Source organism: Anoplopoma fimbria, chromosome 3 (assembly GCF_027596085.1).
Source record: "Anoplopoma fimbria isolate UVic2021 breed Golden Eagle Sablefish chromosome 3, Afim_UVic_2022, whole genome shotgun sequence".
Classification (NCBI taxonomy): Eukaryota; Metazoa; Chordata; class Actinopteri; order Perciformes; family Anoplopomatidae; genus Anoplopoma; species Anoplopoma fimbria.
The window spans coordinates 16,883,777-16,902,387 of NC_072451.1; the positions used below are offsets into that span (position 1 = coordinate 16,883,777).

General features: G+C 41.4%; 1 protein-coding gene across 3 annotated transcripts; it reads right to left on the reverse strand.

Moving 5' to 3' along the window:
• Window positions 1-392: 392 nt before the first annotated feature.
• per2 (period circadian clock 2) lies at window positions 393-16,193 on the reverse strand. 3 transcript variants are annotated; one of them, XM_054623615.1, is made up of 23 exons: window positions 15,651-16,193; window positions 13,311-13,403; window positions 12,971-13,125; window positions 12,317-12,438; window positions 11,998-12,199; window positions 11,548-11,599; window positions 10,975-11,117; window positions 10,440-10,518; window positions 10,195-10,301; window positions 9,944-10,097; window positions 9,691-9,805; window positions 9,312-9,458; window positions 8,924-9,014; window positions 8,597-8,774; window positions 8,336-8,454; window positions 7,982-8,188; window positions 6,685-6,948; window positions 5,476-6,383; window positions 4,955-5,071; window positions 3,947-4,169; window positions 3,434-3,632; window positions 2,582-2,732; window positions 393-2,211 (listed from the first exon to the last, which is right to left on the reverse strand). In XM_054623615.1, the coding sequence occupies exons 1-23, from the start codon at window positions 16,076-16,078 to the stop codon at window positions 2,059-2,061; spliced, it is 4,407 nt and encodes a 1,468-aa protein (XP_054479590.1). In that variant the 5' UTR covers window positions 16,079-16,193; the 3' UTR covers window positions 393-2,058. The 3 variants fall into 3 exon arrangements, with proteins under 3 accessions (XP_054479590.1, XP_054479582.1, XP_054479599.1); XM_054623607.1 differs by having other exon boundaries at window positions 8,597-8,777; XM_054623624.1 differs by lacking the exon at window positions 7,982-8,188 and having other exon boundaries at window positions 8,597-8,777.
• Between the last annotated feature and the right edge of the window lie 2,418 nt (window positions 16,194-18,611).

An 18,611-nucleotide genomic window follows, 5' to 3' on the forward strand; every position in this document is an offset into this window, starting at 1 on the left:
GAATGTCATGGCTTCAGAATTTAACATTAGGCCTATATTTATCATCTAAAAACGTATGTGTAGTAGCTGTTTATAGCGCAATAGAAACACTTTTTTTTTTTTTTTTTTTTTTTTTTTTTTAAAGGTGTATTTTCATTCAGTTCATATCTAAATAAACGTCTCCCTACTCACCGTTTGTTAAGCATCGATCTGCAAGAAGGCAATCTTCTTCCAAATCATTTTGTAAACTACTCATTAACTGCTCATTGGTCCATTAACAGCTGCAATCAAACATCTAGCATTTGTCTATTTGAACCTAATATGCATTGCTCGTCGAGCCTGTATGCAAGGTAGAAACTGTTTTAATCAAACATTTCACAAATACACCTAACCCCACTGTTAATTCGGCAACACTTTATTTAGAGAAAAATCGAACAAACAGATCATTCGCAAATACAATATGAAAAAAAAAAAAGTGCATTGTTGTCAGCGTCTGTTCAAATAACAGAAAGACAAATGACAACATTCAGGAAATGTTCCAAGTTGCCGAGGAGAGCACAGTTTCGTCTCAGATGAGATGATATGAGCTTCAAAGTGAAGGAAATCCCTCCACACAGTCACTTGACATCTGTCTGAGATTCTTTATACCAGTGCAATAACCCTAAACTTCGACTTCTGAGGTGACCACACAAAAACGGTAATGAGCTTCAGACACTTCCACAGGATGCTCAGGAGGCTCTCTTCCATATTTATGAGGGGCAACATCAGGCCATTTCAAGTGTTATGTGGCACACTTTTAAAACTGGTGAAACATCAATATTCTCCACTTACTTTATATGTATCACCCACCATAAACAACATACTTCTCTAGTATGTTTATAGTCCATGGTGGGATTTGTCTGAATGATCCCATTTTAAAAATAGTATTTAAATTATTAAATATTAACAATTTTGGTCCTGCATGTTTTTTTTAAAGATATATTTTCCAGAAATAACTTTAAAACAAAAATCTCTTTATACAGAAACAATTGGTGTATGTAAAAAATAATATATATATATACACACTCAGAGTCAAAGGCTGTTACAAACATTCACACATGCATTGAAATGCATTAGATAGATCGTTTCGTTAAATGAGAGGCACAGTTTCACAGTTGATACTGAAACAGATGCTGCATGAAAATATGCATAAAGAATGAAAACTTGAAGCTGCATTAGGTACTGTGACACAGTTGGTTCCAAAAATGGGAATTTGTAATAATAAATTCTCAGAAACAATACTTGATGGATTGGTGGGTAAAATGTATCTCGCTAGCTAGCCCGCCTGATTGTACTTTTCTCAGTGCAGTCTCAAAAGTATTTTCAACTCCATGGTGACTAAGGATCAGTAACGTATGTAGTTAGGCATTTAAATTATATACCTAGACTTCACTTCATCTCAGAGGGGGATACTGTACTTTTTGCATTTTCCTATCAGAGACTAAATGCAACACCAGCAAGTAATTTAGGCAACTACTACAGATGTAACATGAGTGTCACTCATGTTTTCCCCCTCCCTCCAGTGCATCCCACAAAGTGCACTTGTGGGCTAATTTGGTGCTTGATGCCTTTGCATGACAGGAGTGAATGAAACTTAACTCCAACTGTCCAAATGATGAATGTATCATTAACTGCAGCAGTTAGAGCAACACAGAGCCACTTCCTGGCATGGGAGCGAGGCAGCCTCCAGGTGGTGGGTGTTCATTTGACCTCTAATGCGCTGCCTGCTGTAAGAGCACATGACGTGTTTCACTTGCTGGGCTCGGCATCTCCTGATCAGTGCATATGCTGCGCTTTGTTAAGTGCTACACAGAAACAAATAAATAAACATACAAAGTCACAGAGTTCGGCACCGGTATATTCGCAAGAGGCTTGACTGTTGAGAGTTTTTCTTTGACAGACATTCATGAAGAGCGTTGCATTAAAAGCAAAGTGCCTGTATGATGCTTCGTGTAAAAGTAGGTCCCTTTTCACAGTCGTACAGAACAAGAGGCTGAAGGTGGATAAGTGTCACTATAAAAATATTGGTTCAGTTTTTGTCTAGCTGGTTTTGTCTGAGAGAGCGTTAGAGGGTTCCTCTCTTGGCCTCCGCTGGCAGCCGACCTCCCCCGTCTCTGTTTCACCGATGTCCAGGTCTGGCCGATCCTCCGCCGCTGCTGCTTCCCCTGAGGCGGCATCACAACAGGAGCACGCCTGAGCAGCACAGACAAAATGAGAAGTTAAGAAGTGACGTAGAAAAATGTTTGCGTCTGAGAAACGATGAGATAGATGGGGTTGTGCCATTTTGACTATGTATGCTTTTATCAAGAAACATCTCAAGCCAAAACAAAGAAACCTAACAAATATAATCCAAACACAAAACAGATAAACTCTGACCAGCATATGAACAACAGTCATGTATTTAGAAAAATACTGTTGCTTTAAAAGTCCACATGTTCAAATTACTTTCACCAGTTAAAGAACTGTCAATAAACCAAGGGTGAAAAAACTTTACATTTTAAAGCCAAACTAAAGAAATGAACTGAACTGAATTGAATTAAAAAAATAAAAATAATAATTCTACCTTGATGTCTATGGCCTTGGGCAGAATTCCCTTCTTAAACCAGGGGTAAACCTCCATCAGCTCCTTCTTCTGCTCCTCTGAAAAGCATGGCTGATTCTTCTGCAGCAGCCTCAGCTGCTCTTGGTCCTCTCTGAGCACTCTTTGGTTGTCACTGCAGATACAGCAAACACATAAACAGCCACAATCAATACTCTATCCAACAGATGTATCAGACAAACCTTCATGAAAGGTTGGGTTTGCAAATAGGAGAGTTGGATGGAGAATCACTTATGGTGAAAACAACAATATGTCACTGAAACCTTAGAGAACCAGCTGCAAGTTCACAGTCTAATTAAATATCAGGCACCTCTTACCTACTGACTGTGTTAATGTAAGGGTGCCATCTAGTGGTCAAACAATGTCCCTGCATCAATCGTGCTTAGCGTTCCTGATTCTTGTTTCTTTTTCTAATATGTTGTCCTTCAAAAACGAGCAATGCAACTGTCAAACTATCAACACATGCTGAACAACCATTTACACTGGATGTTTTTATTAAAAAGGGGTTTATCAGTATATATTTACTGGTGCTGCTCAAAGGTGTTGCAAAACCCAAGACAGTACAAACCTAAGTGCAAATGAAGTAACAGGACTAACAGCTCACAGACTAATCATCACTTCTTTCTGAGGTTTTCTGTCTCCTAGCTTCACACACATCCTCCATTGTCTGTGAACAGTCTATTAATGAGGATTACAGTATGTCTGGATGCTTACCCTTATCCTGCAATAACTAACAGAAGGTTGATAAACTATCAAACAGTAGTTACCTACTGTGCATCTATCCTACTCCTCACTGTCCCCTGTCCTCGTACTCACCGCAAGGGCAGCTCATAGGTCATCATGATCTTTTCGTCTGTGTTGGCAGGGAGCAGCCACAGCGGGTCCTGCAGTGGTAAGTGTTCTCTCTGGTACATCTCCACAAGCCTTCCCTCGCCGCCGCTCAAGTGACCATTGACCTTCTTGCTGTTCTGGGAGGAGTCCACGCTGCCAAAGTATTTACTACTGTTGTTGCTTCCTGAAACACCCAAATTGCACGGTATTAATACTTTTGAAACAAAACTTTAAGTATGCTTATGGAACATATTTTTGTAAACATGTGCTCACATCTGTAAATCTTGTGATATGGGCTGTATATTAATAAGCCTATGACTATAAACATGAACTAAAAGTAAAAACAGATTCAGCACTTACTACTACTAATTGAATACTAAAATTCTGTGTTTTCTACTTTCCATACGGCTACTTGTATTCAGTTTTTCCTGCTCAATTATCCATGAGAATGTTAAACTTATCTCATCACATACATAAAATTGAAACTTAGGCACAGACCTGTTCCACTGCCGGAGGTCCCACTGGCTGACGTCCTGCTTTTAGATGTCCCACTGTTGGACGTCCCACTGGCTGAAGTTCCACAGCCGTTGGACCCTGAGCCAATGGACCCTGAGGTGGCTGAGCCAGTGCCGGAGCAGGAGTCCTCGTGAAGAATTATGTCCAACATGTCGCTGGACAAAGAGTTGGCGTCACTGTTGTTCCCGTCGCCGCGTGAACTTGCCTGCAAAAACGAAAAAAACATAAAAGCGATTCCATTAAAGAGGAGCTTGACTTCATAGCTTTGGCCAGCAGACTGTAGAACTTTCCATCCAGGTGCAGTATCAATGGCTGTGTCAAATGACACCTCTGCATATAGACTCAACTGGGAGTATATTGCAGTGAGCATTGGAAATTGCCCACCTCGTCAATGACCTGGTACACAATACCAGGTGATTAATATAGCTGCTAATTTTAAGTAGAGAAAATCCTTATATAAGAGTATGTACAATAACTTTAGGAATTTGGAAAGACATGATTGCATTTATGTGTAACAAAGTACTTTTTGTGGTCCTGTTCACATTTAATTATATTATAATACAGATAAAACAATAACCGATGTTTTTCTTTTGGTTTCCGCTGCTAATTAATTGTAATGTTCAAGCTCGGTTTGGTTTAGGCATGCAAAAATCAAAGAGTATATGCTTGTGCGGTTATACATATAGTGTACAACACATGTACAATAATACATTTGTAGGTGTAACTTTGTGTACATTTTTAAGTAACTCAATATATCACTTGTTTTCACAATGTCAGATTATGTCTTCATACAGCTTCTCTTTTTAATGCTTTAGTTAAAATCAATGTCACTCGTGGCAAAAGGTGACTGCAAGAACAATGCAAGATTAAAAAAGCTTATCACCAGTCATTACAAGGAAAACAGAGAAACTGTTACAGGTATAATTGACATATGGAATCAGGAAGGAATGGGATTGGAGAAGTGTGGAGGTTTTCTGATGATTTGCCTACCTCTTTGCTGCAAGCCCTCAGTCTAGAGCACACTTTATCCCAGGACAAACGCTCACGGACACAAGGCGAGCCCTCGCAATACAAGGGTCCAGGTGGACCAAGGAGACTGACAGACGGCTAAAGGGTGTAAGGGATAATAACATCATGTGTTAACACCCTGGGCCACATTTCATCTGAGGAGTCCAGACTGACTTGATTTTACATATGGCATAGCAATACAACAGGAAAAAAAACCCAAAACGCCGCATTTTAATACTGAATCAGCGTGACGATGGCATTAAATTGCAAAAGGCTGAGAGACATATGGATGAATGTCTCAGGGGAACATGCTACATATACAAAAAGGGGTTCAAACAACCCAGATTGATAAAGTTCAGTGAGGTATTGAAATGTCATCCTGACAGTTTAAGAATGTTACTGGTGAAGAATATCAGACTTAGGCATTAGGATACTTGGGGAGGGGAAGGAAAGAAAATGATAAGAAAAGGGGAAAGCCAACAGAAAGAGGTTTGTTTCCTTACCTTCTTGAGCTCCCTCTCCATGGCCTGGCTGCCATTTGCGCCTTTCTCCCTTTCAGCAGCATTATTCCCTTGTCCTCCAGAAGAGAGCACCGTGCTGTCGTGTCGTTCCACAGACAGCTCCAGCTCCAGCAGGTTGAGGGGCGAGCTGCAGCGAGACTGGAAGAGGGGCGGGGACGCCGGGCCTCCCCCTCCTCCAGACTGGGGCGTAGAGGAGCGAGACTGGCCCTCCACCACGGGGGCCTTTGAGGTTTCCGAGGATGGAGGGAAGTAGAACGATGTGGTCGGGTAGCCTGCTTGAAGAGCAAATTGGTTCTGAGGGCTGAACTGGCTCTGAACGGTGAAGGGAGGCGGAGACGTGAAAGGTCCCTGTCCTGGAAAGGCAGCCTGCCCAAAAGGTTGCAACTGGGTGGGGAAGCCGGCAGGGGCTGCGTGGTACACTGGCTGTGGAGGCGGCAGTCCGGGGGCCATTGGTGCGAAGGGCATGGGCAACATTAGAGCCACAATGGGGGCGACCATGGGGGCGGTGTAGGGAGCAGGATGAATGGGTGGGGCACAGGGAGGGGCCTGGGTGCCCTGACTGTCCCCGAAGCCCTGTAGAGTGGCGTCTGTGCAGGGAGCTATGGAACTGGCTCTGGGGTAAACCTGGAGGGGGTAGCCTGGCATCACGGAGGGGTAGGCAATGGGAAAAGTTGACTGTGAGGTGTCAGAGCGAGACCAGGAGGTTGGGTTAAGGCCGTGGTTTAGAAGAGGAGGCCGCACATGTTGCTGTCTGTGATGGGACACCGTGCTATCTGAGGACTCCATCTGCTTCGCTCGCTTCGACTTGGTCCTCTTATTCCGTGTGCCTCGCCGCACGTTAGGCTCCACAGTCGGTCGACCCTGCTTGGAGGACTGAGCAGCAGGTGCAGCTAGAGGTTGGAGAGGATTAAAAACAATGTGTTGAGTCATTTTTGAATTAAACAAAAGTGATTCTGTTTGAGAACTTTACAATTTGCCAGTAAGAGGCAAGTATGAGTTATCAAAGAGAGAGTAGAAGAATACACTACACAGTGTATAGTTATATGTGGCAAAAACACCAGCAATCAACTTGGGCTGTAATATATTATTATTACAGATAGAAACTACAAACATAACACCCAAGTTGTAATAAACTGGCATTATCCTTTAAAGTTTTTTGATATGATGTGTCAGTGTGGTGGTCGTAGCTACCATCGCTGGCGATCTGTTCTCTCTGACGCTCCAGGTACTGAGAGCAGTTTTCTTTGAGTGCAGTGAGTCCTCGAAGCTCCCTGACGCGATAAAGAAAGGTCTGCTCCTCCTTCTGCGTATGGGCTGCCAAAACCTGCTTGGTCAAGCCCAGTTTCTTGTAGGACTCCCTCTCCTGACTAGGAGGTGAAACAACATAGAGAGGAGCCCTGGGGCTCTGGCTGGATTCTACCGTCTCTCCTGTTCCTGGGACATCCTCTATGATCTCTGTATGTCAGAGGGTGACAGTGGAGAAAGACTTTAACATACTCTAAAGCAATGAAAAATGGAGGATAATGAGACACAACTTTTGCAGTGACAACGACAATGACAACAGCGATGTTGATCATGCATTGCAATGGCAATAACAGGGACCTATGAAAAAAGACCTTGGGATCCCCCTTGATGGGCCACAGATAATAATCACTTACATATTTCCATCAAGAGTAGATTATTTAGCCTTGAGTCCGGCTTTTTCAGTGGTTACAATGATTACTACAGTGGCTATTGAAATAGTAGCGTTTTGTATTTGTGCTAAATTGACAACAATTTGCACAGGTACGTTTTTTCTTTCCGTTCATCATCGTCGAAGACTTTTTTAGTTTGAATGTTAATCTGGTCAGTTGATTAAACTTTCACTCCATACCAACTGTGAGACGAAACTCTAGATTATCATTACTATCCTTGTTTTTATTCTTATTGTTTGGATAGTAACTGATATATTGCACATTCTTACAGCTTTTAAATTGAAAATAAATCTTATCACCACCACTATTTTGGACGGGACCCAATAACCCTGCAAACGTTTGGTGAACATTGAGTAGAGCTAAAAATTTGACATAATGGGAAGAGATGACTTTTTTTGTGTTTGAGATACAAGCTGCCAAGCATCCACTGATAACACACATACACATACACACATGGAAAGACATGACGTTGGATTTACAGTGCTGTGAAAAACAATTTGCACCATCCTGATTTCTTCTGTGTCTGCATATTCGTCACACTGAGTAGTTTCAGATCTTCAAAAACGTAGCTGATGCTTGAAAATGTATGCAAAGAAGTGATATCAAAATTGTACAAGTATTTAACACTAAGTGGCCAATCCTTTTTCAAATGGGTGATTTTTGGATTACTTTGTTCCTTATGTCAATTAAACGATGAGCTATATTAGAAGAAGATCTGACATATTTGTTTGATAAATATGCAACAATATAAGAAATCAGGTGGGAAGCGAATATTTTTTTTTACGGCACTGTACCTGACTCTGGTTGAGGTTTCTTGTCCCCAACATGCACTATGGTGCTACTGTAGCTACACTGGCTGGTTATGGACACCACACTTTCTGGTTTGTTAGGTACAGGTAGGGGCAGCGAAGTGCCCACAACTGCAGTGGCCGCGTCACTGGACTTTTTGTCTCGATCATCCAAAGCGGAGAGAGCAGACTGATCCTTCAACAAGGCTGGTTCTGCCAAAGAGACCAGAGAACAAGAGATACTGACAAGGAACTGGCATTGTAGAATCTGAGAGAGAAGTTTAAAGGAAAGGCCGTAGCTTTGTATCATGAGATGACAATAAGTGTCTGCTAATGTTTCGTGGTAGTTTGGACACATACCTTCAGGCACCTGCATGCTGTTGGGTCCTTTATGTTTGTCCTCATCTGAGGACGTGGTGTTAGAGGAAGAGTGGCACTTCCTCTTCATTGTGATGGGAACATTACAGCTCTCCAGGTACCTGCAGCAATCATAACAAATCACCTTTAATTATAATAAACTAGATATCTGCAAGAGTAGGTAATATCACAAACAAAGCGGTGAAAATGAAAAGGTTTGGTCTATGACATTATTCAAACCATTCTTTAAAATCATGTCTTTACCTGACAACACTGTCCAGACAGCTGATCTGCTGGTAGGAGTAGGCGTTCTGGTCATTGAAGGCCGTCTCCTCCTGGGAAGAGGACCTACTCTCCTCCATAGTGTTCCCCGTCTCCTTCCAGGTGAGGGGAGCTGAGGAGTCTTTTGGCCGCACCACAGATGAGCACTTCTGTACAGACTCTACTGGAGAAGGACCAGGAGTTAGTGGCTACTCCAGGATTTAGGCAAATTTTACACGGATAGGACATTTTACCAACAATTTTCAGCTCAGACAATCTTTCTCAACTATTTACAAAGAAAATATGCAGGTAGTTGTCAGCTGGACTTACTGCCATTGCTTTTCTTGTTGTCGTGTTTGGTTGTTTGATGCTCCTGGCTCTTCTGAAGATGTATTCCTTTACAGATTTCTTGAAAAGTTCGCTGTGAAATAGATACACAGTACTCTTATTTCACTTATGTTTTTCGGACATTTTTCGTAGACTTTTCAATCCAAAAATACAGTGATATAGAATCGGACCAAAATTAACTTGGTTAAATTAATATTTCACTCAGGGCTTAAGTGGATTTATCCTGCTGTTCAGTCTAAGAACAATCAGGTCGGTTGGTTAATGTGTTAAGTTCAACAACCCAGTATATTTTATTGCCATATCGCCCTGTAGTGATGCAGAACGACATGGGCTGAAATACATTGTACTATTACTAGGTCTTTTTACTCACCGGTCTGGCTTTGCCGCTCATTTCCTCGTCCTCTTGTCGGATCTTGCTCCCGCTGCCGTTGTTAAGGCTCTCGCTAGAGGAGCTCATGCCAACAAGATCATTTCTGTTCAGACAACTGTAGCCACTGGATCCACTGTTATGGACCGGCTGATCACAGATATAGAGAGGAAAGACAGTTAAAAGAAAATAGTTTTTACAATTTCCACCCTGATGTGTTCTGTTTTTTTAAATCAAATTAGTTTTTTTGGATGTAATATGTTGCTCTAATCCCTCAGCTGTATATATATTAGCATTTGCATCTCTTCAATGATTAATAATCGCTTCTTCTATAATCAATACTGTGTGTTTTTGATTTCTATACATCTTTATCCAATCTCACCTGTAGCAGGAGCCGATGGATCTGCTCAGTAATCTCCTGGATGTCAGACTCCATGGTCTTCATCTCACGGACAGCAGACAGCGGGCCAACAAAAACATCTTCATTCACAGGAGCCCTAGTAAACAAAAAGCACATCAGAAGATCAAGATACAACAAAACCATGTTCATACATTTCTTTCTACGAAACATTCAAAGAGCGTCTTATTGACAGCCAATATGACGGACGGTACATCAGAAAGACAGTAATACTCACATGCGCACTTTGTGTCTTCCAATAACGAAGGACACTTTGCGACTCCAGGGGTTGACGAAACTGGACCAGCTGGTGTCAAGAATGATGTATTCTCCATTTCGTGCACAGAAGCGGATGGATGAGTGGTCAAAGGGTTGTCCTGCAAATTGAAGAACTGCAGAGGAAGCCAAAATATCAGAGTCAAATAATGATCGGGACAGATTTCTGGTGCAGACACTTATACTGAAATCTATTTCATTCTGAAGACTCACTCTTTCTGTGAATGGCCAACATAATCGGTCGGTCATTGGGATGAAGGTGGAGGAGGACCGGTGTGCCAATCAGGTCCTGGGGGAGGTACCCGAGGAGAGGAACCGCCCTGATACGCAAAAAACACATCGCTCTGTTAGTTGGCAAGCAATTGCATAAATTCTCTTATCCTCTGATAGCTGGGTGTTTTGTGCTCAGATACTCAGAACTTTTAACTTATAAATAAAAACACTCCACAATGGCTTACCTCTCATCTACATCTTGAAACACACAACTCGGAGTGTGTGTGGTGGTGAAGATGCGTTTGTCTGTTGGAATTCGGGGCGCTTTACGAAAGAGAAAATGTTTTCATTATTAATGTCTCTTCCATCTCAAATATCATTTTCAAAGTTATGAGCTGTCAGCATAAGTAAAAACTCAACACAGTTTTAAATATTATTTTTTATTAATAAGATATTTTCCTTTATTTTCTTTATCTGTCCAAAGATGTTGTATGTTTATGGATTGTTAAGCCATTTCAGACAGTAGTTTGTGTTTTGGGGAAAAATAAACAAAACTGCCTTGACGGAACAGAATTGTCTACTTCAGAATAATAAATACTTTTCCCACATCTTAATAACCAAATCTGAATTTTTTTTCTAAATGGGTTCAGTTGAAAATACAGAAAAGTATAGGGAATGCAAAGTATGACACAAAAATGTACTCCAACAGCAAATTCATGCTGTGTCAAAATGACACAGCATGAATTTGGACCACCATTAAACAAATAGAATCGTTCTCACCATCATAACCAGAGTGAACCCGCTCTGCCAGCAGGAGGCAGCAGAACTGGTCTTCTGCATGCACTGTGTCTTGGACCTTCATCCGATAGGGTGTCATGCGGAATGGATAGTACTGCAGATCGCCCTCACACTCCTTACCACCACTAGAAATTAGACAGAAGAAAAGATTGAAGGTACTGCTCAGGCCTTGAAGCACAAGTCTTTATAAATAGTGTCTGTCCAGGGTCACAAGGGGGCAGTGTTTAGCTATGTTTCCATCCATATCTGTATTCAATCAATGAGAGTGATGCCTGTTTATTCTGTTATTTCTGTTCTTCAGAGTTTGGGAACTAAAGAGTATTGATTCTTATTTCATCTTTCATCAGAATGAGATTGTGTGTTTGAAAAAAAGGAAAAGAGTGAATGGAAAGTTCTTACACGTACACTGAGGTGTGCGTTTGTCTGTCTGTCTGAATGTTATTCACAGTCTACAAGCAAATGATGTCAATAGTGGAATGAAAGTATGAATAAAAACTACAGACAGGTTCGAGCAGCAGATGGCCCGACGCTGTGTTTGAACCAACAAACACCCACCTGATACGACAGAAGAAGGACTTCTCCTGCATGCAGTCAGGTGGTGATGACTCTAAAACGGTAAAAAATAAATGTTTTAATTCAAAAGCAACTTGATCCCGCTAAATGCTAATCGTGGTCTCCAGCAGGTGATGAAGATTAATTCCATCAAAAAACATCACAGAAGAGTGCCGGTCTGTACATAAATGCAATGAATATAAACAGAGTTGAGGCTTAAGTTGATGCGCAAACAAAAACAATTCCAGGCATATGGGGGACAAATCTATAAAAAAAAAAAATTCACAGTCATTTTATTCCCAAATACATTTTCTAAAGTATGAAAAAGCAATTTGAGGAATGTGACAGCGTGACAGCGTGACTGATCTTCCTATATCACTAAAGTGTATAATCTAGAGCATTTTATTGGCACTGCGTCCTTCAGAGAGCTGCCTAGCTGTTACATATATTTACCTGCTCCAGTGCACATGCTCCAGGAGGGCAGGCGGTATGGCGTTGTGAAGCTGTAGAACACACTAACATCCTGCGGCGTCAAGAACTCCACAAACTTGCTGTTCTTGAACACTTCTCTCTTGCAGTTGAGGATGGAGGCAGCCTGATCCGAAATGTAGACTATCCTTCCAGAGATGAGAGAAACTGCCACTGCAAAAATGTCCTGTTGAGGAAATCCAAATGGCGGGATTAATGAGAAAACTTGTACCCAACTGCTCGAATTAAAGTACTTTTGTTAGCAATCTTTACAAAAGTAGATAAATATACTCCAGTGACTCACGTTGTTTTTGAGGGTGTATTCAGAAGTAATGCTGTCGATCTCCTCTATCGTATAAGAGGATACATCCAGGCCTGAAGGTTGACTGTCGTTGGTCATCAGCAGCTGGTAATATTCCTCATTGGCTGCAACACACAGATAGTGATTTTATTAAAAAGTCTGATCACAGCACAATGTACAATAAATAATAGATGGTATGTGGAAACTGATATAACAAAAAGATGATCTATTGTGATGATTTATGATTACAAATGCCTCAGAGCTACGCTATAATGCGTCATATTCTGTACAACAAACCTCTACCCGCCCACTTCAATCTGTAAACATTTATGCAGGGTAGAATGAAGCCTTTACAGACCATTACCCATTAATCTGCCAACACAATGTTCCCTCCTACGCAAAGTCACGTCTTTATATATTTCTTGGATCTCATTTAGCTACTATGCTTCCTGATTTCCAAAGAAAGATATTCTTATTATAGCTTAAAAATAGCTTCTTTCATGAGTGTCCTCATTATTGTGGAGTTAATTACCACACTACAGACAACTTGAAGAACCAAATAGGAACAGACCCTATAAAAAGCACTGTAGTTGTTGACATTAACACATAAGAGCGTAGCAGAGAGGCCACAAACAGGGACATATGAAAGCACCTTACCTTCCACTTGTTTGACACATCGCAGGGCGTACTTCAGGGTGTTCAAAGTGGAGGACTTGCTATTGTGTCTCTTCTCAGAGGGCAGGTGAAGCTTCAGCTCTTTCAGAGTTTTAATCATCTCTTTCTGGGTCTTGGCTTTGGCAGACTCCTGACTACTGCAAGTTGCACAATCACACGCACAGCGGCAAGTCAGATATTTCAGATTTCTTAAAAGCTAATTATAGAGAATGTGAAGCATATTTTAAGCCTAAAGTCATTTGGTGGTAAACTAAGAACGAAACATTGTCCTATGAAGGGATGGGATTGTTTTCGGTGTTACAGTGGTGGTCAGTGCTCTAACCTGCAGCCGCTGGTTGAAGGGTTGTCCTGCTCTGAGCTCAGCAGGCTGAAGGCGTTTGAGCTGCTGGGAGGAGACGGACTGTGAGAGTTCGAGCTGTGGGGAAGAGAAGGACAATTCAACATTTTTGCTACCAAATAGAGCTCAAAAATATAACTTTAATCTTCTCAAAGAAAGTCACAGACAGGAGGGAGAGACTCGCAACTATTCTACTGATTTCAACTCCTCCCTTACTGAATCAAAATTGAGCCGGTCGTCTGTTTGGTTCCAAAAGTATTGGCATCATTTTTGGTTATATCTGAAGCAGTCACGCACGCACGCACGCACGCACGCACACGCACACGCACACCTCTACTTCTCACCTAGCTGAGACACCTTCTGCTGCTAAGGTGCTCAGTGCCACCCCAACACTCTAATTGGCCCCCCCGGATTCCAACTCAAAATTGTGTGATAATTTAACTTTTACCTCATCAGATGCTTGAATACAGGATAAGACAAAGACGAACTTGAGTGGTCTTAAATCTGTTGTTTTTCCATTTTGTATGATGACTATAAATTAACTATATAACTATATGAATACATTTTGAGTAAATCAATGGTGACTTTTTTTTTGTCCACAGAAGCCACCAAATTACTCTACATGCTGGCTTTATATCTAAATTAGGAAAAGTTTTGGACGTCAAGTATTATATTAGATTTGTAGTTGAGGGAGTAACTTACGGGACTCAAGTTCAATTGAATACTGGTGTGTGCGTGAGAACAATGTAAGATAAAGACAGGAAGGGTGATTTAAAAAAAAAAAAAGACATGGATTCAAAAGGTTAGGCGAGGCAAGAAAGACAGAGCTGAAAGTCAGAGAGAAAGACCATGAGAGCTGCTGGCTCCACCCAGTGACAAACACAGACAAACATAGCGTTGCTGTGGCAATAACAAGGGGTTGCGACAACCCATCTGGCATTAAGAGAAAGCCAGCCTCCCAGATGATTTCAGTCCATATCTTCCTACTGTGAGGAACAGTCATTATTTTTTTCCACTGCTTGAGACCTGCTTTTGCCTTTGTGTCTGAACCTATTTCGGGGCACTTTGGTCACATCTTGGTAGAATTTGGTTCTATGATTATGAGTCAACCAAATCCCTTTAGAGTTTATATGGTGTTTATCTACAGACTGAGAGCAAAGGAGGGCTGGCTGACATATATTTAACTATGTCGCCTAAACATTTTTGAAAAGGTGGTTCAACAGGCTCAAAAAAGTAATATTGGTGTTTTAGAGGTGGGCTGTATTGCTTAAATAACAGTAATCAAATAACATCAGAATGTATCTAATATTAGGAGGTCAACCATAAAGTAGTCAAAATGGCCATTATAGTCTGCCAGAGCCCAAAATGACAAAAACGGGCCAGAAAAGAAACGTGACTAACTTGTATGTGATGTGAGGTGGCAGGAGATCCAGTTAAGTGAGTGATAATAACATCATTTTGGTGATGTGGATTGAAGTTTATACTGTTTTGGCTCAGAGTAAAATGTTATGAGGAGCAGCATGTATTTGGTCAGGTTTATTTAAAACTTCCCTTTAAGAACGTGCTCATGCGTTAACAAGAATGTAACTGAAAAGCTTTTATCCAAATCAATCTATGTTCACATTTTAGTTTTGCAGGTAAACTCTCATGGTCAGATAAAACCGATCGAGCGGGTTCACTTCTGTTTCAAACCAGTTCCTTGATGGCCATCACTGAGGCCTTGGCTCACTAATCTACAGACATTAGGCAACCCTGACAAACACATCTGACGCTGGTGGCTGCATTCATTATGTCCCAACTGTGGTGATGGAAGGAAAAGTGGACATTTTTCGTTTTTTTTTACTTAAAAGACGTCAGCCTATATATGAATCTGTCAAGGTTAACTACCCTGCTGACCCTTTGTCCTTGAGCCATTACAGCTGTGATTTGTATTTATTTGTTTCTATCTTTCCTGCTGACCTCCTGTTAGATGTTAACAGTTAGGCTTAAAAATATATATTGGTGTTGGCACTGCATCACAATTAATGCATATACCCCCTTTGTATTTAATACTTTATACTGCTTTTATACTTCAGTGTGCTTTATGATTATGTGGATGAATCTGCAGAACTTATTTTACAATCAGCTGTTTGACCATAACATGGGCAGTTCTTAAAAAACACACAACAAAACAAGTCTTTCTTTCGAAAAGTAACCTTCACCTCATTTCATGTCTCCTGATATCCTGCTTACAAGAACAGTAGCTCCCCTATCTAGTCTCTCTCTCTCCCTCTTTTATTCACGATCACAGTTAGTACGCCAGAAAAACAAACAACCACCACTGACCTCTTGTTGCTTTCAGAAGATTCCAGCAGTGCCGAGTCTTTACTGGTCCCATTGGAGCTGCCCACTGACTCGTGGCCGTGGCTCTCGTTGCCGTGACTCTCGTTGCCATGGCTTTCATTGCCGTGTGACTCGGTTCCGCTCCCGCTGGACCCACTGCTCTTCATCTCCACGTCCTCTTCGGGGAGCGACCTGGAGCGGGCGTTCTTGCGATGCTTGTGCTGCGGGGCGGGAGGGTCCTGACCGCTGCTGTCACTGCCCTCCGAGGGGAGGCCCAAGTCAGGCCCACCTTGGCTGTAGCCACTCATCCGGTGCAGCTGTGCCATGGAGGGGCACCCTGAGGCCCCCCTTGGCATGGAGCTGCATGAGGCTCCATCCTGGTCCTCCAGCACCGCGAAGCAATAGGGCTTGGAGTCTGAATCTTCCGACATCAGGAGAAGTGCTGCTTTGGGCTTGTTCTGGGTTAGTTGTAATTGGATGATGAAAGAACACTATCAGCCCATTGTCATAAGGGTGTCGCCGGAGAAAATGTAAGAGGTCATGGATTGATCTGTTGAGAGAAGATTATACATTTTAGTGATGAAGTAAAGCTTATGCATGGCAAGTTATGCATATTTTAAATATGGTGGAATCCTATGACTGCAATAGATAATTACAGTAGTTTGTGTTCAACTTAAACAAATCAGCTATACCAAATCATTTTAGCATTTTAATGCCAAACTGACATGAACCTAAATTCACAAATTAAAAAATATTTTCAGGACAAGTCAGTGCTTCATAAATCCTCTTCTTGTATGATATCAGAGCACACAGTAGGATTTAACCCCTGACCCCTGAAGAGCCCTACAGGTGAGTCTCTGATGTACAGTCAAAATGCCCACTAGTACAGACAGCGTGGCCTTTAAGAACAGTGGGGCATCCCAGACCCATCTGAGCCCTCCAACCCTCTCAAAGGATCATACACTTCAAACACTAGACAGCATTGATCTGAATGCCACCATAGGTTGCTGCAGCATCTGAGAGACCAAGTAAATATTTTCTAGAGTTAAGAAAATCTATCTGTCCAAACCCATATTGAGAGTTACAAGTCCTAAAGTGCAAGATCAATTAGTTGAGATGAAAAGGTTGTATGAACTGCAATCAATGGAATGGAAAAAACCAAGAGACTCAGCTCTGCGCCCTCCTTTATTCACCTGAGCTCTTTGTGGGATCAGTATGTGTTTATTTAGTCCAAGTTAGTCTTCAGCATCAAGCCCATGCAAGCATGCAGAGGTATTTCTTACGTAGGCTTTTCCAAGTGTGACACTCAAGTTGAGCAGATCTGTTAATGATGTACACAACGTTGAAAAGCTGGGAGTTTGACTGTGTGTGTGAACAGTATGTGTGTATGTAATGTTTAAAGGGTAGGAAAATGCTTGAATGCATACAGAATAATGACTGAGACAATTAAGAAGAAACAACCAGGTTTCTATAGCTTGGAGACTGCTTGGTAAGATAAACTAGAGCAATGAGTTTAGCAATTACTTGTGTGCAGAGTGCAGGACTTGAGCTTGATACTGTGGTTAAGCTATTTAATGTAGAATAAGATAAAAGCCTCGTCATAGGAGGCCTTCTAGTGTGCATAGGAGGACCATCGAACTGAGAGACATCATCCGCCAACATACTGTTCATACTGAACATCCTGCACAAACCGCTGACCAAGACGTTTTTGTTGCACAGATGTTTTGGCAGGTGCTGCTACTCAAAGTCTGCTCCAAAGTTAAATAGCTGATCGCAATGTGCCTGATATTATAAAGTCCAGGAGTTCACACTGGTAACCAGCTACAGGTACTAGTGGGCATCGACCTCATGAGATCCTTATCACAGCAAATCTGATGGCTCAATACCAACAGAAAGAGGGGGTCAGTAGAGATTTTATAGAGATTTACACAGAAGAGGGGGAAATAAAGAGATGAGTAAGAATAGTATTCTTTACTGGAATGGTGAGAGTGAGCCAAAACCTGAATTAGTTTGGTTTTTGTTTTTGTTTTGGCAACATTGTTTGCTGAATTAAACTTTAAAGTCAGATGTTAAGAGATTGCTCACAATGGCCTATAAATGTCATAGAGAGTTACCGGGGGGCTGCTTCACTATCTTTGCCCTTTTCCCCCCCTATTAACTGAATTAATTTCATCCTGTATAGCTTCTTACGGGAAGGAAGTGGAAGAGAGAGTTGTGGATATCCTATAATTCTATATAATGTTACACTGAGTTATCACACGGGGAGCTTGATGCCGTAGGTCTAGGAAGCGGTTATGTCGCACATTGAGGGTGGTACCACGTTTAATAGGTGGCTAACAAGGCAAGATGAGAAACATAACATGATTAAAGGTTATATATTACTCCTCTTGGGTTATTTCAGTCATTTTAATGAAATCAAAAAGTAATTCTGGGCTAAAAAAGGATTGGGACAAATCATAACCTATTGGGAACATGTTGCTCACTTGGCCTTTATGAACATTAGAGGACTTTAAGGGTGATCATTTTAAGTCAATCACTTTTTCATTGTGAAAAAGTATGGAACACTCCTCTCAGTCGTGGCTTTGAAGCAGTTAAGATTGTAATTAGGGTTGGAAACTCAATTTTGATTATGTTTGGATAAGTTCTAGCCAAGGCTGCAGTGGCAAATATTGTTTTCCTAAAAGAGAGAGCCTGTGAGAGATTTCCCAATAATCTTCCTCGGTCTCATCGCCTCTATGCTGTTCTCAATTATCATAAATATATAAAAAACAAAAAGTATATTTTGTCACAGTGCTCTTATCATGTTATCTAATGCATGATCTCAAACTTATACAACAGCTGCCGTTTTATAACTGCGAATCATTTTGGACGCATTATTTTAATTATATAATGTGTTTTGAGAATACGTTTTCTTGTCCTCAGCATGTAATCTGGTGTTTTATCGCTCCTTGGCAAGTTATTTTC

What these genes read in the sequence shown, in the direction of transcription:
- per2 (XM_054623607.1), bottom strand. Translation starts at nt 16,078, where the DNA reads ATGTCGGAAGATTCAGACTCCAAGCCCTATTGCTTCGCGGTGCTGGAG. An exon ending in AATACACCCTCAAAAACAAC is followed by an intron (nt 12,200 to 12,316) that starts GTGAGTCACTGG and finishes TTTCCTCAACAG; the next exon opens with GACATTTTTGCAGTGGCAGT. An exon ending in CAGCATGCAGGTGCCTGAAG is followed by an intron (nt 8,189 to 8,335) that starts GTATGTGTCCAA and finishes TCTCTTTGGCAG; the next exon opens with AACCAGCCTTGTTGAAGGAT.